This window comes from Myzus persicae, unplaced genomic scaffold (genome assembly GCF_001856785.1).
Source record: "Myzus persicae strain clone G006 unplaced genomic scaffold, MPER_G0061.0, whole genome shotgun sequence".
Classification (NCBI taxonomy): Eukaryota; Metazoa; Arthropoda; class Insecta; order Hemiptera; family Aphididae; genus Myzus; species Myzus persicae.
Genome location: NW_019104220.1, coordinates 17,641 through 43,658, shown reverse-complemented (window position 1 = coordinate 43,658; position 26,018 = coordinate 17,641). Strand labels below are relative to the sequence as shown.

Here is a 26,018-nt window from a genome sequence, read left to right as displayed (position 1 = left end):
AATAATAATAAAATTAAAATCGTTAAATATCTCATACATATCAACATAACGTGAAACGCTAAATACTTAATATAATGTACACTCTTAGTTATTAAAAAAAAAGCAAAAACAAAAACAATGTTCAATTTACAAATAATAATAATAATAATGATAATAAACGTATAAATACATTTTAATCTTACAATAAAATTGGCACCAAGTGTTAAAAAATAAACAAAACATCTTAGTCTAACAATATAATAAAGTTTCTATATATAATATAATATAATAATAATAATATAAATACGACAAAAACGAATTTTTAAACTTAGATACGGTACAATACTGCGGGGTGAGAGGACCCTACTAAACAACACACATATATTCATAAATATATATGATATACATTTGCGTCTTTGATCAAAAGTTCCTAACGAATATATAATAAAACAGTGTCGTTCGTGGCTATTTGTGTAGATGCGCATATTCAATTAACCTACTGCGAATTGATTTGGCGCACATGCAGTAGGAGTTACCTACATATTATTTTAATAACAAAAATAAAAAAGGAAACTGAACTAACCAAACAGTTTCTATAATTGTATACACAAAAACAGATTTTGGTTTAAATAAATTATTATCAAAGATACCTAAGTATACATAAATACGTGACTCAGACATGCGCATGTATAATGTATAATATTATACGATATGCACAATACATATAATATTAAATCTGGAGACCTGTAGCGTCACCGTGTCTTGTATACGCGTATGATATAATCAAATATCAACTATAATACTATTTACATGGATTTCGTCAACAAGGCAAAAAACTTAAAAGACAGAAAAATCGATTTTTCTATGGAAAAATCTCGTTGAATACACCGATAACGAATGCCGGGAAAACTGACCCTAAAATTATGGGACACCGAGAGCACGTCCCGCAGCAATAGTGGCTAGCAAAAATCGCGGCCATGCGACACAGTTTACAGGAAATCCGTTATGAACACTCGTTTCAGGTCAGGCACACTTCCGCCGTGGTGTCCGCGGCCACCGCCACCCAGCCGTCTGCCGGCAATGCCACCGAAACCACCGCGATGTCTGCCCCCGTGATGGTGGTGCATCTGGTGGTGTTGGTGGTGGTGCTGCTGATGGTGGTGCAATTGAGAGGCGTTTGGATAACCCGCGGCGTTGGCGGCGGCATCTGCTGCCGCCTGTGCCGCGACCAGTGAGTCGACCGACAAGACAGGCGTGAGACGAGACTTGGGCCTGCGCGGCGTTGGCGGAGTTGGCGGCAGGGCCGGTGCTGCGGCGCGTACTTGAAGCCTATGGTGTGGCTGGTGATATTGTGACGGCTGTGGGTGCTGGTGATGCCGATGGTGCAGATGGTGCTGTGGCTGCGGCTGGTGGTGCCTGGCTCGTCTGGTGGGCGCCCGCTGGTACGGGACTCTACCGCCGACGGGTGACCGGTCGGTTGCGGGTGGAGTGACGTCTTCGCCGCTGCCCCCGCCGCCGCCAGATCGGTCAACGGACGCCGCGAAATACTCGAAATCGTCGTTGGCCGCCGTCGTGGCCGAGCACACGCTTCGGGCGGACAGCGTGGCGTACCCACCCTCGTCTTCGCAGTCGTCGTAGTCGTCCCGCCTGTCACACCCGTCGTCCGAAGAATCGTCCTCATCGTCGGCCGTCGTTTCCACGGTGGCTGTTTCCTCGGGCCTGTCTGCCCGATGTCCTTCGCCGTCCACGGCCACGTCCCGGCCACTGTCACTGCCGCAACAACTTGCCTCGTCTTCATCGTCATCGTCGTCTTGGGCGTACAACTTTTCACGGAGCTGCTGTAAGTTTTGCGGCAATCGGCTGTCCGTTGATCGAATACCAATGACAGTAGCCGTGACGCCAGCCACGATAGACTGGTCGTCCAGGCTGTCGGCCGGCGTCGAGTCGTCTGCCACCGCTTTGCAGTCGTCCGCTGTCGTCGGTGACATGGCCGCCGACGCGGTCACCATATTGGCGAATCGCAGTGACCGGTGATGAAGCTGCTGCTGTTGTAGTTGTTGTTGTTGATGCTGTTGCTGCTGGTGGTGATGTTCGTCTTCACAACAGTGACCGATCGTCGAATCCGTTGCCGTGTTTATAAAGTGTGGAGGTGGTGGTGAAGACAGTAGACCACTCATCGTCCTAACGCCTGAAAAACCACAAGACAACAATATTAATATTTTCGTAGGTTGCAAACATTCATAATTTATACCTAAAATATAAATTTCCGCAAAATATACAAGAAAAATATCTATTTTTGAAAAGTTTTCTAATTTACTAATTTACCTACATTTTTGGAGTTACATTTTTTTAAAATTATTTTATTTGTAGTTATATGTATTTTTTGTATTAGATTGTGTCCTTATAAACACCACTGCCCTCTAGAAATTGTATTTGTTTTCGTCAATATTTAATCCAAGTTCCATTTCATCTGTAGGTACCTATAACCTATCTACATCTTAAACGATCTTCGAGGCGTAGGTATGACCTAACCGATATCTATTCGTTTGTTTTTAAAATGTTTGTGGTAAGTATTTATATTTTTGTTTCACTACCTATGTGTAAGCTTAATCTTAAATAACTATAATTGAAAAGCAATTAAATAACTGTCAGATTAATGCATATGAATAGGTCAAAAGGAAAAGAATGTTACCGCTGTAAAGACTGTACACTTATTGGCAATCATATCGTACGATATGTAATGTCATTGTGTGGGATAGGTACTTAACAATAACGCGGAAGACGTTCGATTTCGTGGTTAGTACTGTGGTATACTGATGTTGATTATACGGTTATAACAAGAAGAGAGGAACAAATAACGAAACCCCGAACGGTATTAGACCATGTAGGGAAAATTATTGTAAAAGTATGATATTATAATAATATTTTTTCTACCTGCGAAGTGTGTCACGAGAATTTGGCATTTTTATGCTCTAAGCAAGTAATAATAATGTGTTTTTTTTTTTGTCAAATATGTGCACATGCTACACATTTTATACTTAATATAAGTGCCTAAATAAAAAAAATACATATACTAGATAATAATACATATTAGATATTATACAGAATATAGATGTTTACTCTTGAGCGTTAGATCTTCTCGTTCACATCGGCGTAATTCAGTAATGTATTATTATTTGTAATTATCATGATAATTATACGTATTGTTTTGAAAAATGATTCTCAGTGTAGTCCTCGGATAAAGAACGGCCAAGGTTTAACCTAAAGTCGGTTATTGTGCCTGTCGACATTTCTCGACCTTTCTCCCGTGTGATTATTTTTCAAACTAATTAGAAACTCGAAAAAAGACCTGTATAATGTAAGGTATACTGAATTTTCGAATTTCCAATCGACTTATGCGAATTTTCGGTCGGAAAATTGTTTACTGAGTAAAATATTAGAGTAACGTTCACATCATTGTAAGGCCAATACAAATTTTCTCGAAAATCAGAGTACACAATTAAAAGTCAAAACTACATTTTTTAAACAATATGAACATCAAAATATTATATTGCGTTACGTGCGCTTTCTCGTTTTGTACTGTGCATTCCCATCTAAAATATAATACTTTATTTTTTACAAAGTGTGTCATAGAATATTATACCCGCTGCCTTTTATTGCCGGCACACGATTTTTAGCCCTGTGACCCGTATTATACAATGTAATAATTGTATAATTTGTACATAGTAGGTAATAACTAATAGGTACATGCCAACCTCTAATAATCGGCAATAAAATAAATACTCGGACGCGTATATACATAGATAATATCATTATTATTATATTGTTGGGTTACGGTGCACGGTCAAACGTCAACGCCGCCGTGATCACAATAATAATAATAATATAATTTTATATTATATAGATGAAGAAAAAAACGTGGCGATGTAATATATATATATGTATATTATATCTATATAATATAATAATTATATTTGCTGGACGTCGTGTTACACGCTCGGCGCCGGCCCGGGAATTGCATTGGACACGAGCAAAATTTAATAAATATTCCAACGGCCCTCGATGTGCCCAAATCACGTCGCTATTCATTCGTTCTTCAGATATTTTTTTTTCCCCTATATTTTATATTATTTTGTACAACCGCGAGAAGCCTATTGTTTGTATATTACTATAATACGGTATATAATAATATTATAACTATGTATATATATATATATTATTGTATTGGTACGTATTCGGCACGAAGGACGTGATAATTACGCGCTCTCTGTGCGTGCACTATATATTTTGTAGGTACCTATCAAAAATAAACTATAATAATATCATATTTTTTAAAAAAAATAGGTCCGTTATTACATACTATAGTCTATAAAATATATATTTTTATAGTTCAGTATATTTTATGTAGGTGTAGGTAAGTATATAATAATAATATATATATTTATATATATATATAATATATATGTTATACTATCAGTTATGTACCTCGGTATGGAAACGAGATGATTTTTATTGTCTTCGAAAACAACCGAAACTATCGTAGACGATTCGCAGTTAGTCCCCCCCCCCCACCTCAAGAACACATTATTAATTATTCACGTATCATATTATTTAATCAGCGATGAGAAGACATTTAGTCGGCGGAAATAATCAAAGTTTAGCCGACAAGTCTTCCGTGACCACTAAAATGATAACACAACAGTATTCGTGTTATTACTGTTGTGTATTATATGATATCGTAAAGCATGGGTAGTGCAGCTTTCGAATTATATTATAATCGTAGAGTTGTTCGGAAAAAGAAATATAGATACATAACCAGATTATTTTATAATCGACGGCATTTAAAAACAAATTTCACGCCAATTTACTCTGAGTGGTCTTACGTACGCGAATGTAGTATACCTCATACCTATATTTGTACACCAGTGGTAATTACCTACACGCGGTGCGGCGTTGGTGAAAAATTAAACACCTACAACATGTTACAAACTCGTATTGTCGTCGCCTTTGTATATTAAGTACTTTTAAATTTAAGCGTTCCTGGTAGAGAAAAAAAATTCATAATGCAAATATTATATACTTCTATGTGTGTATGCGAGTCGACCTTATGGATTTTCGACGCAGCGACGGTTTAGTCTCGTAGGAGTTTTTTTATTTTTATTTCGTTTGCGATTATCGGATGAGCCGAAAAACAAAACGTTAAAATTCCGAAAGAAAAAAGAAGAAATAACGATCGAACAGGACACTCAGATAGTCGGATAAGTATGCGTGGCTCGTGTCGTAAAATCACTCCGCCGATAATCATAATAATATTACTATGAATTATTTATAATATATTATTATTTTTGTGCTCCGATGAGGTTGGCGTATAGTGATGGCACGTCGACGCGGCGACCGAAGACCGAAGGGACGTCGGCAAACGAATCGAAGACCCGAACACGCGAACCGTAATAATAGCGAACACGGTGTCTTGTTAATCAGCATACACATTTATGTACAAACATAATATTTTGATGTATATAGGCGATATATAGGTACAAAATAATATTATCATAATAATATATTTACACACGCGGAATTCGAAACGCGTCGCGGAGACCTGAACAGAATAACGCGCAACGGTATATTATTATATATGCGCTTGCACATTTTATAATACAATATTTATATGTGCACGCATTATATTAATATATTATATTTTCATAACGAGTGGGCTTACAGATGTACTCGCACCACTGCTATAGTCCTGCCTATTCAATGTCGCAGTTATACGCAATCTGTGCTTCGCGTGTAGAATTTTCGGTTTTACACGACCGCGCGACACATTTTTTTTTGTTCCGACGACACGACCGCATTACAATATTATTGTACGACGATGAGGTAGGTAGGTAGGTAGGTTTGTGGTATATTATGGTAGGTACCATATATATATATATATGCATAACACGTGCTGCGTTCGTATATATATTATCGTGGACCGCGTTGTTTATATATTTGCCACGACGGCGAAGATGTTGATGATGATGATGATGATGATGATGATGACGATTGATGATGATGTTTGTGATGACGATGATGAAAATAATGATAATACGTGAAAGAAAATATTTACAGTTACCTACACCATACTATTATACGACGAATATCACATATTCGTATACAATACACGATCGTACATAGGGGACGCGGCCCAAAGACGCAAAAAACCACTAGCTAGTACGAGGTCAAAAATATTTAAATAGTTACACTAATATTTCAAGTCAATTTTGATTTTCTTAAATATAGATATTATATATATTATATATATTATTTTATACTTACTATAAATTCAGAGTTGATAAAAAGCATGGTCTTATAAAACGAAAAACTATTGTTTTAATCGTTTAAAATATGCATTTTTGTTTAAAATATATTATTTTCAATTGTTTTATTTAACTGTTACTAATATAATGTTTATAGCACGATTTAATTGACTTTGAAAAAATAGGTATGTGCTATGTTTGTAGATATCTGATTACGATACTGACATGAACTTAAAAGAGTACCTACCTATAGTTTATTCGATTATCTATAATTGTAAGATGTATTGTAATTTTTTTACTTTTCCTAAATGTTAGTTTTGTATTATTTTATCTTTATTTATAAAATTTTTGTTGTAAACTAATTGTTAATAGTTGTTTCGTCGTTACCACAATATATTGAACTTATTAGCATAAATTATTAATTAACAGTATCAAATTAACTATTAAAATCTTCCTATAATTTATTTATAGAGTAATAGTGCATCTTAAAGATTTATAATATATTCAACTGAATTCTCAATTAATTAACTGTTAAACAATAAAAATAAATCATAATTAAATATTGCAAAATATTTAAATTATAACTCAAAGAGCAATTATTTTTTGAAACATCTGTATTTTTACATTGTATAAATCATTTGTTTAAAACATTTTGTCAATATAATCCTGGGTCCACACAGAGTCTGGTTTCCGTTGTGTTTCTGTTTATAAAAACAATTTAGATTGTCCCGCCTGTTTTGTGAAAAGTTGAGTTTATGTTTTGTTTTATTTTCTTGCCCTACATAATAAGACATTGGATAAATATTTTTTTTTTTTTTGTTATCTTAAACACTTGACGTTCAGATAACCGAAGAAGTGGACCACGACTTTTGCAAGAATTGACTTGAAAATTTAGTGTACCTAACCAGTTGTTAAATGCACCGCGGATACCTATAGTTATATTATGACTGGTTAATTATTATTATTACCGTTAGCGTCGTTCAAATCGACTATATCGCGGACATAATCGTTCGTACCGACTCACGTACTTGCTGGTGAGTGTGCGTGTCTGTCTGGAGTAAAACGGTTTTGTAACTGTGGCTTGTACAAACGAAATATTACAGAAACAACCGCTTACTAAGTAATAATTCGAGTTAGGTCTACGGCAATGTGGCCACCGCCACAACTGACGGGGAGGTGGCGGTCGTAGAGAAATTATGCAGCATCGGGAGAAACCGGTCGGGTCTTGCGTCTGTCGCGGAAAAAGAAAATCGAACGTTTAATATTATTTGTATAGGTACCTATAGGTAACACGTGATATTTGTATTGTGTTGTGCACTGCAACAATATAATGTTACCTGTATAATATTATTATTAGCTATATTGCGAGCTAGTGAGGTGCGGCACAACACGGAGGACGCGCGAAAAGAGTTTCGAAAATATTTTATTCGTTTTTTTGCGAGAAATTCTATCGACTACGTTGCCGCCGGATGGAGAGCGACAACGAGCTCACAATGTTCGCATTGAATATTTTATAACATTTTTTTCGACATTTCCGTGTAGCTGCAGTATTGTCACGACGACGTACAATTTATAAAGTCTGTTGGATTTTTATTATTTATTTTGCTTTGTAGAAATTTCATTACACGCACACACATGTCGGCCGATATATTGTTATATTGTGTTTTTTGGTGTTACATATATTATGTACGAACGGCATTGGGCGGTCGTCGTAGGTAATACAATAATAATAATAACACGACGCGTATATTATTACGAGGCGAATTCCGGGATATGTATAAAATATAACGCGTACCTACCTACACGCAGACTTATCCGTGTGTGAATATAATATTATTCGAGAAAGTCACATCTGATGCGCAATTCGACAGACCCGACACGCATACAATATCAATATTATCACCATGTACTTGTATATTATGTACTGTGTACATCATCGTTATTATTATTATTTTTTGTTGTTGCGATGTGATATATATATGATGAAGATTTGGATACTAGATTTTACGATCAGATATTCACATGTCGCATGTGCACTGGTCTGTGTCTGGCGGCACTAAAATAATTTAACGTTATGGGTTCAAAACAAAATGCAATATAATATAATAATAAAATATATCGTTGTACATTTTATCATTCAGACAAATATCCCAATTCCGTATAGTGCGCGTACATCGATACATAGCACGACGTAAACAGAAATGGACGATCGTTATGGAGTTGAGCCAATTCACGCGACTCGTTTCGACGTAAAATATTATTTATTGCAGTATACTCTCGAAAAAAAAAACTGCATCAGTTCAGTGTTTATGCCTTTATAAATTAAAAAAATACCGTCACCATATTATAATTATTATATTGTGTCGGGAATCAGGACAACCTACACAGATCTTGAACTGTTTAGGTACCTACTATATAATAATACGCGTATTATATTATTATGGTACCTACTATACAGTATAAAGTACCATAGTATAACATAATATGATGTGGCTTATATTAATCATCAGAACAAGTGAAAAAAATTAACTGCATCACTGGGTGAACTATATACTATACTAATGTGCAGGGCGTTTAATTATCAACATATTATGCACAGACATTTCGCAATATTTATGCATAAATAATCCGTGGTCTCCTGATATTTATTTTTATCTACATCAATCTTAAATTATCATATTATACATTTTAATAAATAAAAATATGTTATAATATTCAATATGAAAATAAAATAACAATGTATTTATACCAGTTGTAATTGTATTCAAATATTACAATTTTTATTTGTTCATTCTAGACTTTCTTTTCTTTATATATATAATTGTAATACAAAATAGATTGTATAAATTAAAATTTATTTTAAAAATAAAAATATTATATTTTTGATAAAACTAATATTTTATAGTCTTACTATATTTAAAATTCTTGTAAGTATTAATTTAAAAAAAAAAATAAACTTATTTTCCTTTTAAATGCTGATAAACTTCAGCGCATTTTCAGGTTTATCATATTTTTCAAAGATATTTAATTTGTATTTAGATATTTTTAAATTAATTTTTCTGTTCGTCAGCCATCTGTCGAGAGACATGCTAATAAACGTTCGTGCGTATGTGAAAGAGAGAGATTGAGTAAGTATATGTACAAACCTCGTCTGTAGTTGTGCAGAACCGGAACTCTGCCATCCAAGCTGGCGAACAAAGATCCGTTGGTGATGGGAAATCTGACCGCTTCGCCGCCACCGCTGGAAGGCGGTGGAGGCCTTCGGGCATCTTGCAACGAACCGTTGTACGGGCGAAACTTGCCGTGTAAGCCTGCGAACGCGTGTTAAACGAAAATTATTTAAAAAACAATATATTTCTAGTTTTCACTGTGTATTTGGTTCTATGACAATAATAAATTAATATACAGGAAAATATAATATTATATAATCGTATTTGTCGAGTAAACGAATTACGTTAAAATAATATAGAATCTCAGACTTTGATACGATTCCATATTATTATGTTTGAATGTACTCTTAATATTCGAAGAAGGCATATATTCTACATCGTCTGGTCGCAGGGTTGATCGATTAATCAGTCTGTACAAGTGTGTACAACACATAATTTTCGATTTATTTTAGGAATCGGTTTTCCGTGAACAGTTCTATAGTAGAGGCTTAAATGTTTTCAGTAGCACGCCAATGTAGATAATGACTAATGGTGTTTACATTACTCTCACCCTAACACCCTGTATATGTGTAGGGCATTAGGCAATCCACTACCACCCGTATTCGGTCGATTCGCTGAATATATATTATTATATACGGTGAAGAATGTAGTAGTGCTTATTCTTTTCTAGAATTCTAGAAGTGACATATTTGCTTCGCTGTAGGAAAAGTGTATATAATATATATGTATAATATCATTCCCATTTCCGATTTTTTGGGACAAGACAGTAAGTTACGCTTGAAACAATTACAGTATATATATATCATATATCGTATATAATTTCATATATATAATACTTTCAACGTTATAACTTAAATACTTTCGTTCTTCAAAGTTATGTGTCACAGTATTTTTCATAAAAATACAATGGCGTAACAGTCACGAATTTTTTACCAAGAGATAAAATATTGAATAAATGAGAAGAGAAAAAATAGTTAAATTTTTGTAAGAAATAAAATAGTCAACGTGGCGTATTATATCGAATCAAAATATATAATATTATAATTACATTTAATAATATATCTTACGGTGTCAATAGTCAACAATATCACAGCTGTAGAAGGTTCTGTTTTTGTTTTAGTTTATAATTTTCTCAGTAGATTTTATTCTCATTATTGTTATTATAAAGAGAAAATAATTTTAATTAAACACGTTACTTTTGTTTAGTTTAAACTCTATTAAGAAAATCTAATTGTTTAAAAAATATATATCAAAAATTCGAGAAATCACGAATTAATTTTTCATATTTTTTTATTTATACAGCTATTATCATTAAACTATTACAACTCGACAGTTAACTAAAATCATGAAATAAATTACACTTTTTACGATGTTTAAATTATTATGATGATTTTACTATACAAATTTATTCAATTTTATATGTATGAGGATGGTTGTTAGAAATGCAGAAAAAATCAAATTCAATTCTGAAGTCGGAGCAGAGAACACGTAAACTATTTATGTGTATAAATATTAATTTAAAATATGCATATCATTATTGTTAATAATATTTTTCCGATCCCTCCGCGTCCATGTCGAAATGTCGGCAAAATGAGAAATGTATAAAATAAAATATAAAATTACCGTAATATTGCAAATATTAACGTGTTTTCCATTTCAGAAACGAGTCAAAATCAAATAAATATTCGAGTAAACAATTTGTTCAGTTGCATTTGTCGCATTTGCATAGGTGTTGATATTATTACGTTACACGTTCAGGTGCATAATATCCCCAGGTTGTATAGGGATATAGGAGGTTTCCAAAATGTTAATATTATGGATTTTTTCATAAGAACTTATGCAAACTAAAGTAAGTTAACCAGAAGATTGAGGGGAATCTGACATCAGCCACCTTATACCCAATTGATACGAGACTGAATATGGGTAATATACTAATATGATAATATCTCATCGTAGAAGATATTGCACACAATTTAATATATAATATGTACGGCGTTTAGATAAGTAATGCGTATACGAATACTGTAATGACGTTGATAACAAATAAATGCATTTTATTTACCTTGAGGGGGCTTAGCCCGGTCCGAAACACTTCGTCTCCGGTACAAGTTTGACAGCCGGGGTACGAACTGGTCGTCGAACAGGAGCAAAACCACCGGCCACAGACACGCCTCGGCCAGCGCCGCCAGCATTGGCAAATTTTTTACCACAGGCGCGTAATCAGTAGAAAACACAAACTTTGAAGGTATGAATTGTTCGGAAGCCATCAGCACCTGTAACGCATCGAATTTCTCCGTTAGAATGATCGATTGCAGTTAATATAATATAATATGGTACTCATGATATTATAATAGGTATAGGTATATTATATTTATGGGTGGGTTGGGATGAGTGGATGACATACAATATTATAACTCACAATAATTGTATTTCAGTTACAGTAGGATGCATAATATGAACATTATGTGATATTATTACAATATTACATTATTATACATATATATATATATTTATATATAATATCACTTACACGGAATAAGAAATTTTTACATTTTTTACATCAAAACATTACACTTTTTTAATATAATAGTTTATACCTATATGTACTAAAAAACAATTTCCTTTAATACCTAATCTAACGAATAACTTTAGAAAAAGATATTTAGAACTATAGATGACATTGGCGATGCTGAGTTCTAATCAGGGGTTAACATACCTACATGGCACTGTCAAGTGTAAATAATATGTTATCTTGATTATTGTTGAAACAGTTTTTAATTTCGAGCTAACTGAAGTACCAACTGCTATGATTGCAAGAAGGAATGTACTGAAACGCCTGTGCATTTTATATAATGGAAATTTACATAGGTCAACTTTTTTTTTGTAAATTACTACAACTAAAATGATAGCTAATAAATATTTTGTACGATGTACATATTATTATATCATTATATGTAACAATACTGTGTAATAATGTTGTAATAATAAATAGTAATAGACAAAAATAATATTTATTTTATGAAAAAATCAAAATTATTTGTCTGACTACAACCATTTTATGTATATATTCATGCTGTTATCCTCTTTTATACGTAGACACTCCTAGTTATAGTAGGTAGCTTATAAAATGTATTTTAAAACTTTATATTACTTATGCAAATTAATATGATTAATTTTTAAATATTTTTAATAGAATAGATTTAATTATTTTATTGGAAAATCTATTTCATTGATAAAAAATACTCTCTACAAAGTTGACATTTTTTTTAAAACCGTACTATGTACATATAGTATTAAACTGTGATTTGTTAACTTAAAAATTCAAAATATTAGTTTCTATTTTATTGTAAATATAGTCCTTAGAAGAAGAATTGTGTAATTCACGAAATAAGTTCGTCCGTGTTATAATTGATGTCAATTACTATGTCAATTCGAGGCCTTTTCAAGACTGCAGTGGGTCCAATTTGATACGCCTCGCTGTATCCAAGGCCCTTGTGCAATATGTATACAACACACCCTGCACACGCCCAGTTTTTACAGCACTGATTAGTATTTACTGATAAAATTCAACTGATACATCTATATAATGTCTTTGTATTAATTAGACAAATTATTATAATGTTTTTTAATATTATATAATAGTAATACTATTAGTATTATATTAGTATTATGGCGGCAGTGTACGACATTGTTAAACCGAAGAACGTAATTTTACGAAAGTATCAGTCTATTGTCGTTAATTGGATTTTATTTTAAATTTTATGGTAACTGAAATATTGTTATAATAATAATCTCATGATTAAAATTAAAAACCCGTAAAAACAGTTACTCATTACTAACTATAATAGTTTGATAAAAATATTTGAATACTTTAATTCCAGTTTAAAAAATAATAATTTTTGTTTTATTTTAACTAAATTAAAATTTACAATTATTTTAATAAATTAGAAATTGTTAATTAATAAGAACTATAGGCATAATACTAATATATTTATATTATTTCTTTAAAGCCTCAACATTTAAGGTTATTACTTATTAGCTACTTATATATTATAAAACATTTTATGAAAAGTCATAATAATATGCCCAGAATATCAATGAAAAAAATCATATATTTTTGTTATTGTTTTTGACACGATAAAATGGTAAGTATTAAATAACAACAACAAAAACATTGTTATAAAAAATATTCATGACTGCGTAATTTTAAATACATATAAGTATAATACATTGTGGTTTACGTTTCGTTTCACGTGAAATTCAAATAAACCACAATGATAAAAATAATTATGAAATTCCGACAATGTATGAGATAAAAAAATGTAGGTACCTACTATACTTCGTAGACGATATAATTGACTATAATTTGATTACAATATATTACAAAATATTACGCCTCTCAACGTATTATTAGAAAAAAAAAGTTTTGAAAATTTGTCCAACAAGCAGGTAAAAAAAATGATGTGTATTAATATACATTTCAAGACAACTACTCATATTGTATAATATTTAGTTATACTGTTATAGCCAACAGGAGATAAGTAGGTACTAATATCATTTATCAACAAAATATTATAATGTTGTGCGCTATATATTAATATATAATTTAATATACTTTAAATGCTATAAATGTAATACCTAGTGCATAATAATATATTTATATACGTATACACTATACTGTTATAGTAATATTACAGACATAGTTAGCCGTTTTCTACACACATATTCGGAGTTTTAGACATCCATAAAATGTGTAATATTATATATTATATAGTTATATAAGTGATTTCGAAAACAGTTTTCCGGTCGTCTGCACTGCAGCAGCGACGACCCGTTGAGATTTGATTTATGATTTATTCGCGTACTTTTACATTAAGCGCGTAAGTACAGAATACTGTATATCATACATGTATAATATACACAATAAGGAACTCAACTATTATTATTATGAAAAAAATTGTTTTCGATAATATCACGGAGAATTTGTTCCTCTCGTTCATATCTACCCCGTTTGATGCTACTGCTGCAACGGCGCAACTATTATACATACGCTCACGAACACGTATTTATTATATATTATAATAGGTATGTATACACAGTAAATTGCCTCGTATTAAATATTAAACGTTTTCTTTCCACGGGCCACGTATGTGTGCCGCGTCTGTCCGTCTAAATATGCCGCCGAATTACCATTTATTATTTTTGAAATGTATTCATATTTTTCTCATTCTCTCTCTCTCTCTCTTTCTTCCTATCTATATATTTATATCTCACACTGCTATACACATTATTATAATACATAAATGTATATATATTTTTTATAAGCCTCGGAGGTAGGTATACTACCTTAATATCACGGACGTTATAACCATATAACAATTATAATAGGGCGATCACGTAGCTCGTGTGCTTATAATATGTGTATAATGTAGGTACATATTACACGAAGCCGCAAGAGGTATTTTTCCATCATGCAACTATCATCTCGCCATGATTTTCTCGGATTTTCACTCTCGTTCGATGATAATAATTAGCGACAGTGGCCGACCGCCGGCATACGGTTGTTTGTACCTTAGTTGTGGCATAGGTATATACTATATAATATACAATAATATACATAATACGCTATTGTACACTGTATGTGCCTATACCATACCAATAATAATATATATTATATGGCATGTCGTAACACACGCGATAGCGAGGACTGAGAGCGGTTTACATTATATACTGTGTTTGTGTATAAAATATATATGTTACCTGTGTATAATATGACGTCTGTGTACATACCTGCGTGTGTTTTTATCGAGACGAGAAACAATATAATAATGATATAACTACATGCAGAGGAAAAATTTGTTTCGGACGTCAAGAAATAAAGGAAAACAATATTATACGGCCGTTTTAACGGGACTAGTGCGGAGGTGAGAGGAATGAAATACACGACGAGGACGTGTACACATAATACACATAGAATACTACGCGATGACATGCGAGGAGAGAGAGAGAAAGAGAGAGAGAGAAAACGGAAAAAGCTAACCGAAAAACGCGTGAGAGAGAGAGAAAGAGAGAGAGAGAAAACGGAAAAAGCTAACCGAAAAACGCGTGAAATTGGATTTCGCCTCGACCAACACGCACTAGCAACTCGTTCAGCAGCCGTGTATGCACACAAAATATTATTATGTTGATTAAGCGTGCATTATATGTATCTATATCCATGTGCATATCTAAAGTCAATAGGTATTATACCGGTGCGTAAACCCGTCTTCCCGGTCGTATAATATTATAGTTTCGTCTGGGAGAATTATAATAATTAAAACGGGACGAGTAGGAGTTTGTGGTGGGAATGGGCAGTAAACCCGCAGAGATCGTGTCGATGGTTCTCGTTTGTATAAGATCTACACGACGTGCAGAGTCGTCGAGCGGGTGTCGCTGAAAGAAATTCAAAGGCGTAAGGAAAATAATAATAATAATAATATTGCGGCGGTTGCGGGTCAGCGCGTGACCGCGGTCGGGACAATAAAAAGCTTCGGCTCTCAGACATCTGTGGCTCTGAGCTCGCTAAGGACGTGGCGTGTTCAATACACACACACACACACACACACACACACACACAAAGGTATAATATATCGCCGGCACTATATTATTGTACCTCGCAATATATAATGTGGAAACGTCACCGTCGGTCGCCAAGCACATTAATCACAAACGCCATCACAATGACGCACAAAAGACGGACTCGTGTCAAACGATTTTATAGGCACTTGACGTCGCCAATGCTTAATACTGCCTCGGGTGTGTGTGCGTGTGTGTGCGCGCCTTTAAATAATAACGACGTCGTTATAATAATAATATATAATAATTCGTCTCGGCTAGCGGAAAACTCGGCACTTATTTCCTCTATTCACGATTCAACGGGGTCGTCGTCAAACGTCGTTTAAATATCATAGAATCGCGTACGGCGACGAGAGGGTATACCTGAATGTACATACTACATATATATATGTGCACATAATGTTTATGCGTAGGTGTACAATGAAGACGTTTTTATTCGTCTCACAAAGTTGATTTCGGAAGGTATGGCAACGAAATATCGCGAGTAACGCATTGAGACATAATAATAACATCGTCATACTAATATAATAATATTATAATAGACCTATACATTTTTTTTTAATACAGAAGATCCTCCACGAAAACCGTGTGTGGAGGTTTTCGACTTGTATAATATGATTTTTTAGTTTTAAATGTTATTAAAATATGGTACCTACCTATGTCTATTATAAATGTTTACGGTACCTACTCAAGTGTTAATAACCTGCACCTTCGGGCTTCAAGATCAAAACATTATATGAATCCCACGACTCTATTTAGGCGGGTAATTTATTCGCCCGCGCACGCGTTTGAGTGTACGAAAATCAATTCCATTTTAACCACTTCATGCGTATAATAACTGCATAGACATCTAGACAAGTCAGACGAAAAATTCCATCTCTTCGAATTCGTGAAAAAAAAAGCATTTGATATCTCAGTATAGAGAGTCGTGAGTATTTAAAGCGGAAAAAGCAGAAAAAAGCAGAAAAAGAAAACGTATAACTAAATATTGTAAAACGAAATACGATAGGTACCTGTGTTCTAAATGTTTTAATTTAAAATTAAATCCAACTAAAACGGTAAAGGCATATTAAATAAAGCAGATATAATGTTTAGTTCATTTGATTCACTAAGCATTTTCATTCCAATTCTGCATTTTATGCTTTATTAATATAATTATTAAAACTTCGACTATTGGAAATTTTAACGGAAAAGGTTTATTTTCAAATACATAGCTTTTTTACTACTATTAGGTAGTCCTGTGGCGTTACAAAATTCTTTTTGTTTTACATTTTTACTAGGTATCTATGGATTTTTCAAAAATGTTTATGCATCTAAATCAATTTCAGAACGAGTACTTACTCTCCGAGTCATAAAACTTTATGTACCTACTAAATGTAAAAGTCCTTAAAAATTGGTTTACATGTATATTGTAATATATAATCCTTAATACTTAAAGTTTAGTACTTAACTCCGAAAAAACATTAGTTTTTAAATTAAATACTTAAAAAATTAAAAAAAATAATCTCTTTGACAATTTAAAATAAAAAAGTGTTTTTCTCGTCTGAAAAAAAAAGAAGTTTTTAACGCCCGTCCGCTCTGCATCATAAACACTCCTTCAATGGTAAGAAATCAAATACTTAATAATAATACAGTATAATATGGTCTCAAAGTTGGTGTACTTAAAAAAAAAATTCAAATATGTAAAGATTTATTATTATAAGAAAAATTGAGGTAAGCATGCTTGTTGAATCCCTTGTATATTAAAACAAATTGCATTGGATATCATACTTAGATTTGAAAGTGTATAATAAAGGCTAAAAAAAATAAATATATAATAACCTAACCAAACTCTTGTAAAGTCTACGATTATATTGAGTAAAGTAAGAATAACTATAGAAACAAAAATGTTTTTATATATAAAATAAGGCGTATAATATTTTATAATATATTATCATAGAAACTTAAAATTATACTTAGATACTTGCAGGTTACTCAATAATATAAAATAATAAACTCATATTCGCTGTGCATTTTTTTTCTATTGCGGTTGTGTTATGTGGGTAACTGTCCAAATGATATACTCCATACTTATATTGTTATTTGTTTATGTTATACAACTGAAGTACCTAATACATCAGCTGTATAAGTAATTATATAATCTCAAACAAAATTGATTTTTGTTTTTATATTAAGTCCACGTATAACTTCAACATTATCGAGTTCGTAAGCTTATTATGATATAGTCACCTGCCGTTTGTCAGTCACGAGAGTTGACGTAAGAATCAAACAATATATCTTATTGTCGTGAGAGCAATTGTTTAAATTCTATATATTATGTAGTAAGAAAAATACAAAGCCATATCGATTTTGACGTGGGATATATTGATTTTTAACAGTATGATTCTGAATGATTATTGTTCAAACACAATTTCTATTGGTAGGTATAAACAAAAAATAAAAACTGCGAAATACTAGTACCGACGAGCTAACTTACGTCATTTAATTAATTTACTATTCATTTATGAGTTATATTACAACTATAGCTTTATACTATATTTGTGATTTAATTAAGTTAATTCCCAATATTAAGATATTTCTCATCTAAAATTAGTTCATAAGAACTATCCATTTAATGCCTTACACTTTAGAGTAATTTTACAATCATTAACACTTATTTTAAATAATAGATTAATTTTTAACTGAAAACTTAATATTATGAATGATAATTAACTACACTTCAGTATTAATTAAATATTAATATATCTAGGCGAAGTGGTATAAATATATTTTTTTCCACGTACGTACCTACATTTTATATTTTATTCAAAATTATTTTATATTTTTAACTTCTATGATTGATCAGTAACTGTATAATATATATGATATAAGGATCTGAAAATATGATTTCATAAATATAAATTATAAAATAATATTAATTTACATAAATCTATATAGATTTGAACATAATACTTAAACTTATTTTATGCTTTAAAAAGAACTGAAGCAATCAAAGCACATTTGGATGCATCATACACATTAAGTAATCATTTATTTTATTTTATTAATTTATCAATATGCATACTAAAATATTATGATTAGGTAGGTAGGTACTGATTATTTAGCAAACTTAAATAAGTTGTCGTAAAAACACTTTCCACTTAAAAAATAATCTTGGCACATGTAAGTCTTTAATAACATTAATCGGGATATAGAATTTCACAAAAGTTTTGTGATAGTTTAAATCTATTATTGAATATCGTTTTCTGTTTGATAATCTAATTAGTTTTAAGTTTTGTGACATAACCAAACCAGGTAGTAGTAACACGCTACATACAAATAATTAGACTATTGATACAAGTATAATTTCGTGTTGTTTTCGAAAAACAACAAATCTACAAATAAAAGTTCATAATTATTAATTATGATCACTGTAGTATATATTGGACATTTAAATCTTCAATATGATTCGTGAAATTTGAATTGATATCTGTACTCACAACAATTGCAATAACGTGTGGCCTATTTTTCAAGATCAAGATCCATTGTCGATAAAATTAGACGCCTTGAGCTATACGTGATTAAATGTAACTTATGTAACTGGCCTCAATAACTGAATAAAATATGTAGTTATACGTATACATTATTCACACATTTATCAATATTTCTCACAAACACCATATTATGCACAAATAATAACTTATACTGTTTTGTTCACACCAGCTGTACATATTTAATTTTGTTATTTCTGTAGAGAATTATTGCTAAATATGAAAATATAACTTGAAATTATATCAAATAATAGACATAAAATAAATTCGTTTATTATTCAGTAGAAAATTAAAGAAATAACTAAGTTAAGGTTTTTTTAGAATTCAATTGAATATAATACTATATTTTGATCAATAATACAATAATGTTCTTTCAATTTGGCGTATAACTTATATTTTATTCATTACTCGCCTTCAGCCGCCTTTGTTCCTTTCTAAATCCAGCTAAAGGTAAAATTTATATTAGAATTTGTTTAAAACACAATCACCATGTTATATTTTATCAGATAAAAAATACTATTTGTAACAGAGTGAAACAAAACGTAAGCACGAAATGATAGTATTATTTGGTCGACGAGGTGTAATTTTCAGAAGATCATTAAACGATCAACCAAAAACAATTTCTAGAGTTATGTGTACAATAAAGTGTATGATATAATTATCCAGAAGAGAAATTCATGAATTTGTAACACATTGAAAAAATATTTCACTAATTACCAATAAAAATTATTACTATAGATAATAATATAACTAAATTGTCTCTGAAGTAATGTCACTCTGTGAGTGCTACAATTTCCTTTCCCCGTGTAAGCCGCATACAACAGAAGTCCTGTGATTTTATGCAACCATGACCTGTCTGGAGAATTTGTAAAAGTCCATAAGTACACGAACCTACTCTGAAATGGAAATTACTCTCGTAGTGTAATCCATTTTATTCACAAATTTCCCATTCATGTGGACCATGATGCAATCGGTTAGTGGTTACCAACCCATATAATTGTAATATTATACATAGTAGGCACTGTTCAATTGGGAAACACGGCGAGTTTATAATGATGTATATTATGTCGATTTATTTTGACCCCTGAGGCAACAATGATCACTAGTTAGATGCTCGGGAAACTTGATCACGGTGCATTTAACTTTGTCAGAACTAACGTGCGATAAAATGTGATTAGCACAATATAGGTACGCGCAGAAAATGCAATGACATATTTACTGCATAAAATGGATATATATATATACATGCGTATATAATATATACTATAAGCATAGCTTTAATAAGATATAAATTGGGTTTCAGAGCTTGGCTGAAATTTAAAAAGTGTAATTACTTTTAATTTTTAAACCTTCATATCATACCGCATATTCCTGATGAGTGCCCCATGAGAATTTAATAATTTTGGAAGACGGAGAAAATATGTAGATTGCACTACCCTACCAGTTTAAATTTATAATTTAACCGTTGGACAAAATACGTTTATACGTGTACATGATAACTATAGTATATGACAGTATTCAGCAGGATATTATAGTAATTATAATACAAATTTTAAAGTTAATTGAGCTGCAAAATATTTTGTTAGTTTACCACATTTTTTTTCTTCGCCAATATCGAAAATAAATAATGATTAATTATAACTCACACGCCTTATATATGTATTGATGATTGATATTTAAAATAAAGATTTTAAAATTCTTATCATTTAACTATTTACAGTAAACAAAAAAAAAAATTATTATTACCGGTATACCATGAAGATTTCACACACACTGCTTATAAAAACGCGGGTACTACAATAGCATACAAAAGCAATTTCTCGTCCTAGTTTCTGGCGTATTACATTAGTGATGTATGGTGTATAAATAGGTATAATATGAATTATATATTTTGAACATACAATTTTACAATTTAACTACATGCCGTTTCATATGGCACACAGTCGCTTGTTAACATTCGGACGCAAAAAGACTATTTCTATTGTAACAACAATTAGGTGCCGTAGACGTATAGGAATGTCGGATCGTGAATGGACTGAAACATGTTCACTTCGATTAATACGGTAAGCATAGACGTGATATAAGTGTATTACAGAATATATATGCCAATAAGGTGACAAAACGGAGGTCATAATGTAAAAATGCATTATCCGTAAATGGACTTGTAAACATTATGTTTCTTAAGACTAATTATCGTTGTTCGATTATAAATTCAGTGCACGGATTAAATGCAACAATAGGATAGGATGCTGTGTTAATATAATTATTATTAGTATATTTACTACTTATATAAGAAAAATTATTATTACACGCATGAGTGATATAGTATCAAGTTGATGCATGCTTAAGTATTAGATATAACTATATAAGTATACATAATTTTATAAATATATAAAAATGGCTATTCTTGAATAATTAAAATATTTTTTTCATTCACGATTACGAGGAATATAATAAAAAATGAATTGTTCAATATAATATAACGAATTTATCTGGAGTTTAATACGATTCCTGACTACAATATCAATGTTTAAAATAACATTATTTTTAATTCAGTCTAAATATTTCGTATTAAATATGACACTGTATAACAATTAATAGCTTGATTTAAAGATTTATTCCTAATAATCAGAAAACTATAGTACTGATATTTTCAATTTCAAACAATTTATTTTTAAATCTGAATATTTTTAAAAGTTTATATTACAACATTAAAATGTTATTAATTATATCTAAACATTTTATCGAAAATTAAAAGTTATGTGACTTGAAGAATTTAACACTAAATGCAGTAATATAAATGAAATTATAAAGTATTTGTTATATGTCAATTAAGACAAAATCATTTTAAAGAAACAAATTATTATATTCATTAGCTTTTCCAGTTCAGTGAAATTTTGCATTTTCACCACTACAAAAAAAGTATAAAAATAAAAAAAATAAAATAACAACCAGTTATTAAAATTAAAACTACAACTTGTTCTTTAAATAACAAAAGCAAGTCTGTCAACTTGGTAAAAATGATAACATTTATATTATGTATGTTTTTTCTCCAAATTTCATCGCATCATTATAAAGATAATATATAGTTTTATATTTTAATCATACAACTTTCTCAAGACATAAATAAGATGACAATTTAAGAAGATAAAGATATAAAATAATGATGATCGCGATTCCACGAAAATAAAAAGAAACATATAGGTACCTACATTATGTCATGCTGTGCATATTTTATGTAAAACGATTAACAAAAATAATAGCGGAAAAAAATATTTATTTAGTAGTGTTCTCTAGATGCGGGTTGTTATAAAACGTTTAAAATAAAAGTAGGTACATTTGCTCAAAAAAAAAATGTAATAATAAAGATGCTGTTGTACAAAGAGAATATATTCGATAACTTTAGAGCAAGTTATTCTACTATTTAGATATCTAGTTATTTGAAAACAAATTCATCAATTTTTTTTAATTATGATTTTTACCTATTTTGTACGAATATATAAATGTAGATTTGCTATTTTACATCAACCAGTATCATAAATTAAACTATCATATTTTATGACCATTATTATTAGTACTTTGTGCAATGTATATAATATAACAAATATTTCGTATTTATATTGTATAATAACCTTAGTTAACAACTATATTGTTTGAACACTTTGTAAACTTTACACAATACTAAAGTATGTCCATACGATGATAATAATAAAAAGAAAAAACTGTATACAAGGGGCATTAATGCAATAATAATAGCCACTGTTAAAAATATGATTAGTTTATTATGTTACTAAACTGATAATCACTTAATAAATACCCTTTTTTTTTTTAAATAACACCTAGGTAAACCAATAAAAACTATGATGCAGTAAATTCAGAAAATATCTTCCAAAATGTTGATATAATTTTGGAGCTCTTATAATATTACATTTCCTATATATTCTCGAATGGCATGCCTGTAGGTAGGTTCTATTTGTATTTGTATTTTTAATTTGTTTTTATTAGTATCTATATGTTATACACATACAACACCTATATTTTAATAATACCAGAAAGGCAGAAAAATACATGTTAATAAGAATAGTATACAATTTGTCTGAAGTTACAATAATTTAGTACAAAGTATAAATTATAATAGTTAAGCTGAATATGGGTTTTGATACATATTCATAATATATATTATATATATATACATACAATATATCATCATTTATTAAAATATAATATATATAGTCGTAAATCATTACACAATGGATAGGTTATACTGTGTCGTGTAGAAATATAGAATATTGAACACTGTGTGTGAATAATTTTGTATTGCAGTCAAAAAACTTCTCATAAAATAACTATAGCAAGTCACAATAATATCAAATTATTATTTCTATATACGGATGACTATATAACGAAGAAATATTTTGTTGCGATGCGGATTTCGTAATCTAATTGTAAGTCTTATGTTTTTTGCTTTAGTGTCACCCAATTAAATACATTTAAAAACAAAAAAAGAAACCATCTGTCAGACATCTATGCATAATGCAATGTCATCAAGCGATCCACTTAACACTGTAAATTGAGTTTCTATTTTACTTTGACACTCGTTGAGAGTAGGCATATATTTTTATTTTCTACTTATTTTTATAAGCTTTAAACGTGTATAATGAATCTAGCTGTGCAATAGTTAAGTGAGTTAATAAGCGTACCTACTAATTATAATATTAATTATAATAACTTAGTATGAAATATAAATGTTATTAGGTATGCTTAAATTTTACGCAACCGAAAACTAAACCACTCGAATGTTGATCAACATAGTTAAATGATACATTTTGATATTACTCAATTCGTTGAAATGTTAACATTGACAATTGTATTAATTCATTCTATATATTTATTCATTTTATACTGATGTACCAAAAACCCTTTGATGACTAAATTTAATAATATTGTAAAATATGTTAAATGAACATATTTAATACTATTATAACGAGTATTATATTTTATAAATTCAAATTATTTTATTGCATTGAAATAAACAGAATAGTATAGTAAGGAAATATGAATTTGTTTTTTATACAATTTTTTATCACACCCATGTTTAATGCCTATTATAATACATTAATAATTATATTATAGCGCACGTTTACATAACTCACATAACTAATAAACATAAATATTATCTAATGTATTTTTTAATCAATAATTATTTAATACATATTGTTCTATCTTCTATAATAATAAAATAAACTATTACAATTAATGACGTGTACACTTTCGATGTATCATTAAGTACCTATAATCATTATGTATTTAACAATACAACAATACCATTCCATTCAATGATTTGACAATGCAATACGTTAACGTTTCTACAATCTTTAATTATTAAAATATTTTTCAAATAGGTTTTTTTATCAATTTTATGTTTAGTTGTATTTCAGTTGAAATCGTTCAAACTAACTGAATTAAGTATAAATTCTTAAATGTAATCATGAAGTAGTTTATTAATTACAATAATATAGTTATAAACTAATGGTAAATTTAGATTATAACCTAAAATTAAATAATTGGAGGTATGTTTATTCTAAATTCAGAAAAATTAACATATTTTCATAGAATATTAGAACATATAATTTTAAGATTTTATAGTTTGCGGTAGATCTATCATAAAGTGTTAACTATTAAGTAGTATTGTAGTAAGCATGACACTGCTCAATGCATTTATAGATGTACAGGCGTACAGCATATTACTAACATATTGAAAATGTCTACATTTTTTTTACACATTTACATAGAAGTTAAATACCTTATATTTTTTAAATTAAATAAAAATATTTATACATAACTAAATAGATATATGTATTAACAAACGAATACTAATTGCTTGTGTAATATAAAATATTGTTTTTATATGAAATATACATAATACATATTATATATAATAAGTTCCAATTTCCAAAATTTTAAAATTGTTCTCTTTAGTTTCATAATTACGTAATAACTGTTAAGCTGTATAATTATATATATATATTAGGTTCTGAAAATCGTGAAGAATTATCACGAATGATACTCAATCAAGTTCTACAGGTTACAAACGAAAGATTGAGTGTTCCAGATGATAATTATATTTAATATATATTATTATGTATAACATATTTATTGAATAAATAACATTATGATAATAAATTATTAGAAATCACGATGTTATTACGTTCTGTATATAATTTTGGAGGTTTTTCTTTTTTTTTAAATATACCTACTTATTATATTAAATTATGATATTATACATTTATTATTTCATATTTGTATTAGATTTATTTATACTATATATTATATATTATATATGATTTTAATGCCGTGCTTATTGAATGCAAGAGAGTGCTACAATGTTGTAGTTAATAAATGTGAAAAAATACAATAAAATA

At 30.3% G+C, this 26,018-nt stretch overlaps 1 protein-coding gene across 1 annotated transcript in view; it reads right to left on the bottom strand.

The window, feature by feature from the left end:
• Positions 1-937: 937 nt before the first annotated feature.
• Positions 938-26,018, bottom strand: part of LOC111040155 — a 36,759-nt gene continuing 11,678 nt past the window's right edge. Inside the window, exons 2-4 of the mRNA XM_022323911.1 lie at positions 11,514-11,724; positions 9,428-9,592; positions 938-2,167 (exon numbers count right to left, since the gene is read on the bottom strand). Of these exons, the coding sequence (XP_022179603.1) occupies positions 969-2,167; positions 9,428-9,592; positions 11,514-11,724 (1,575 nt within the window). The 3' untranslated portion in view covers positions 938-968. The remainder of the gene's footprint in view (positions 2,168-9,427; positions 9,593-11,513; positions 11,725-26,018) is intronic.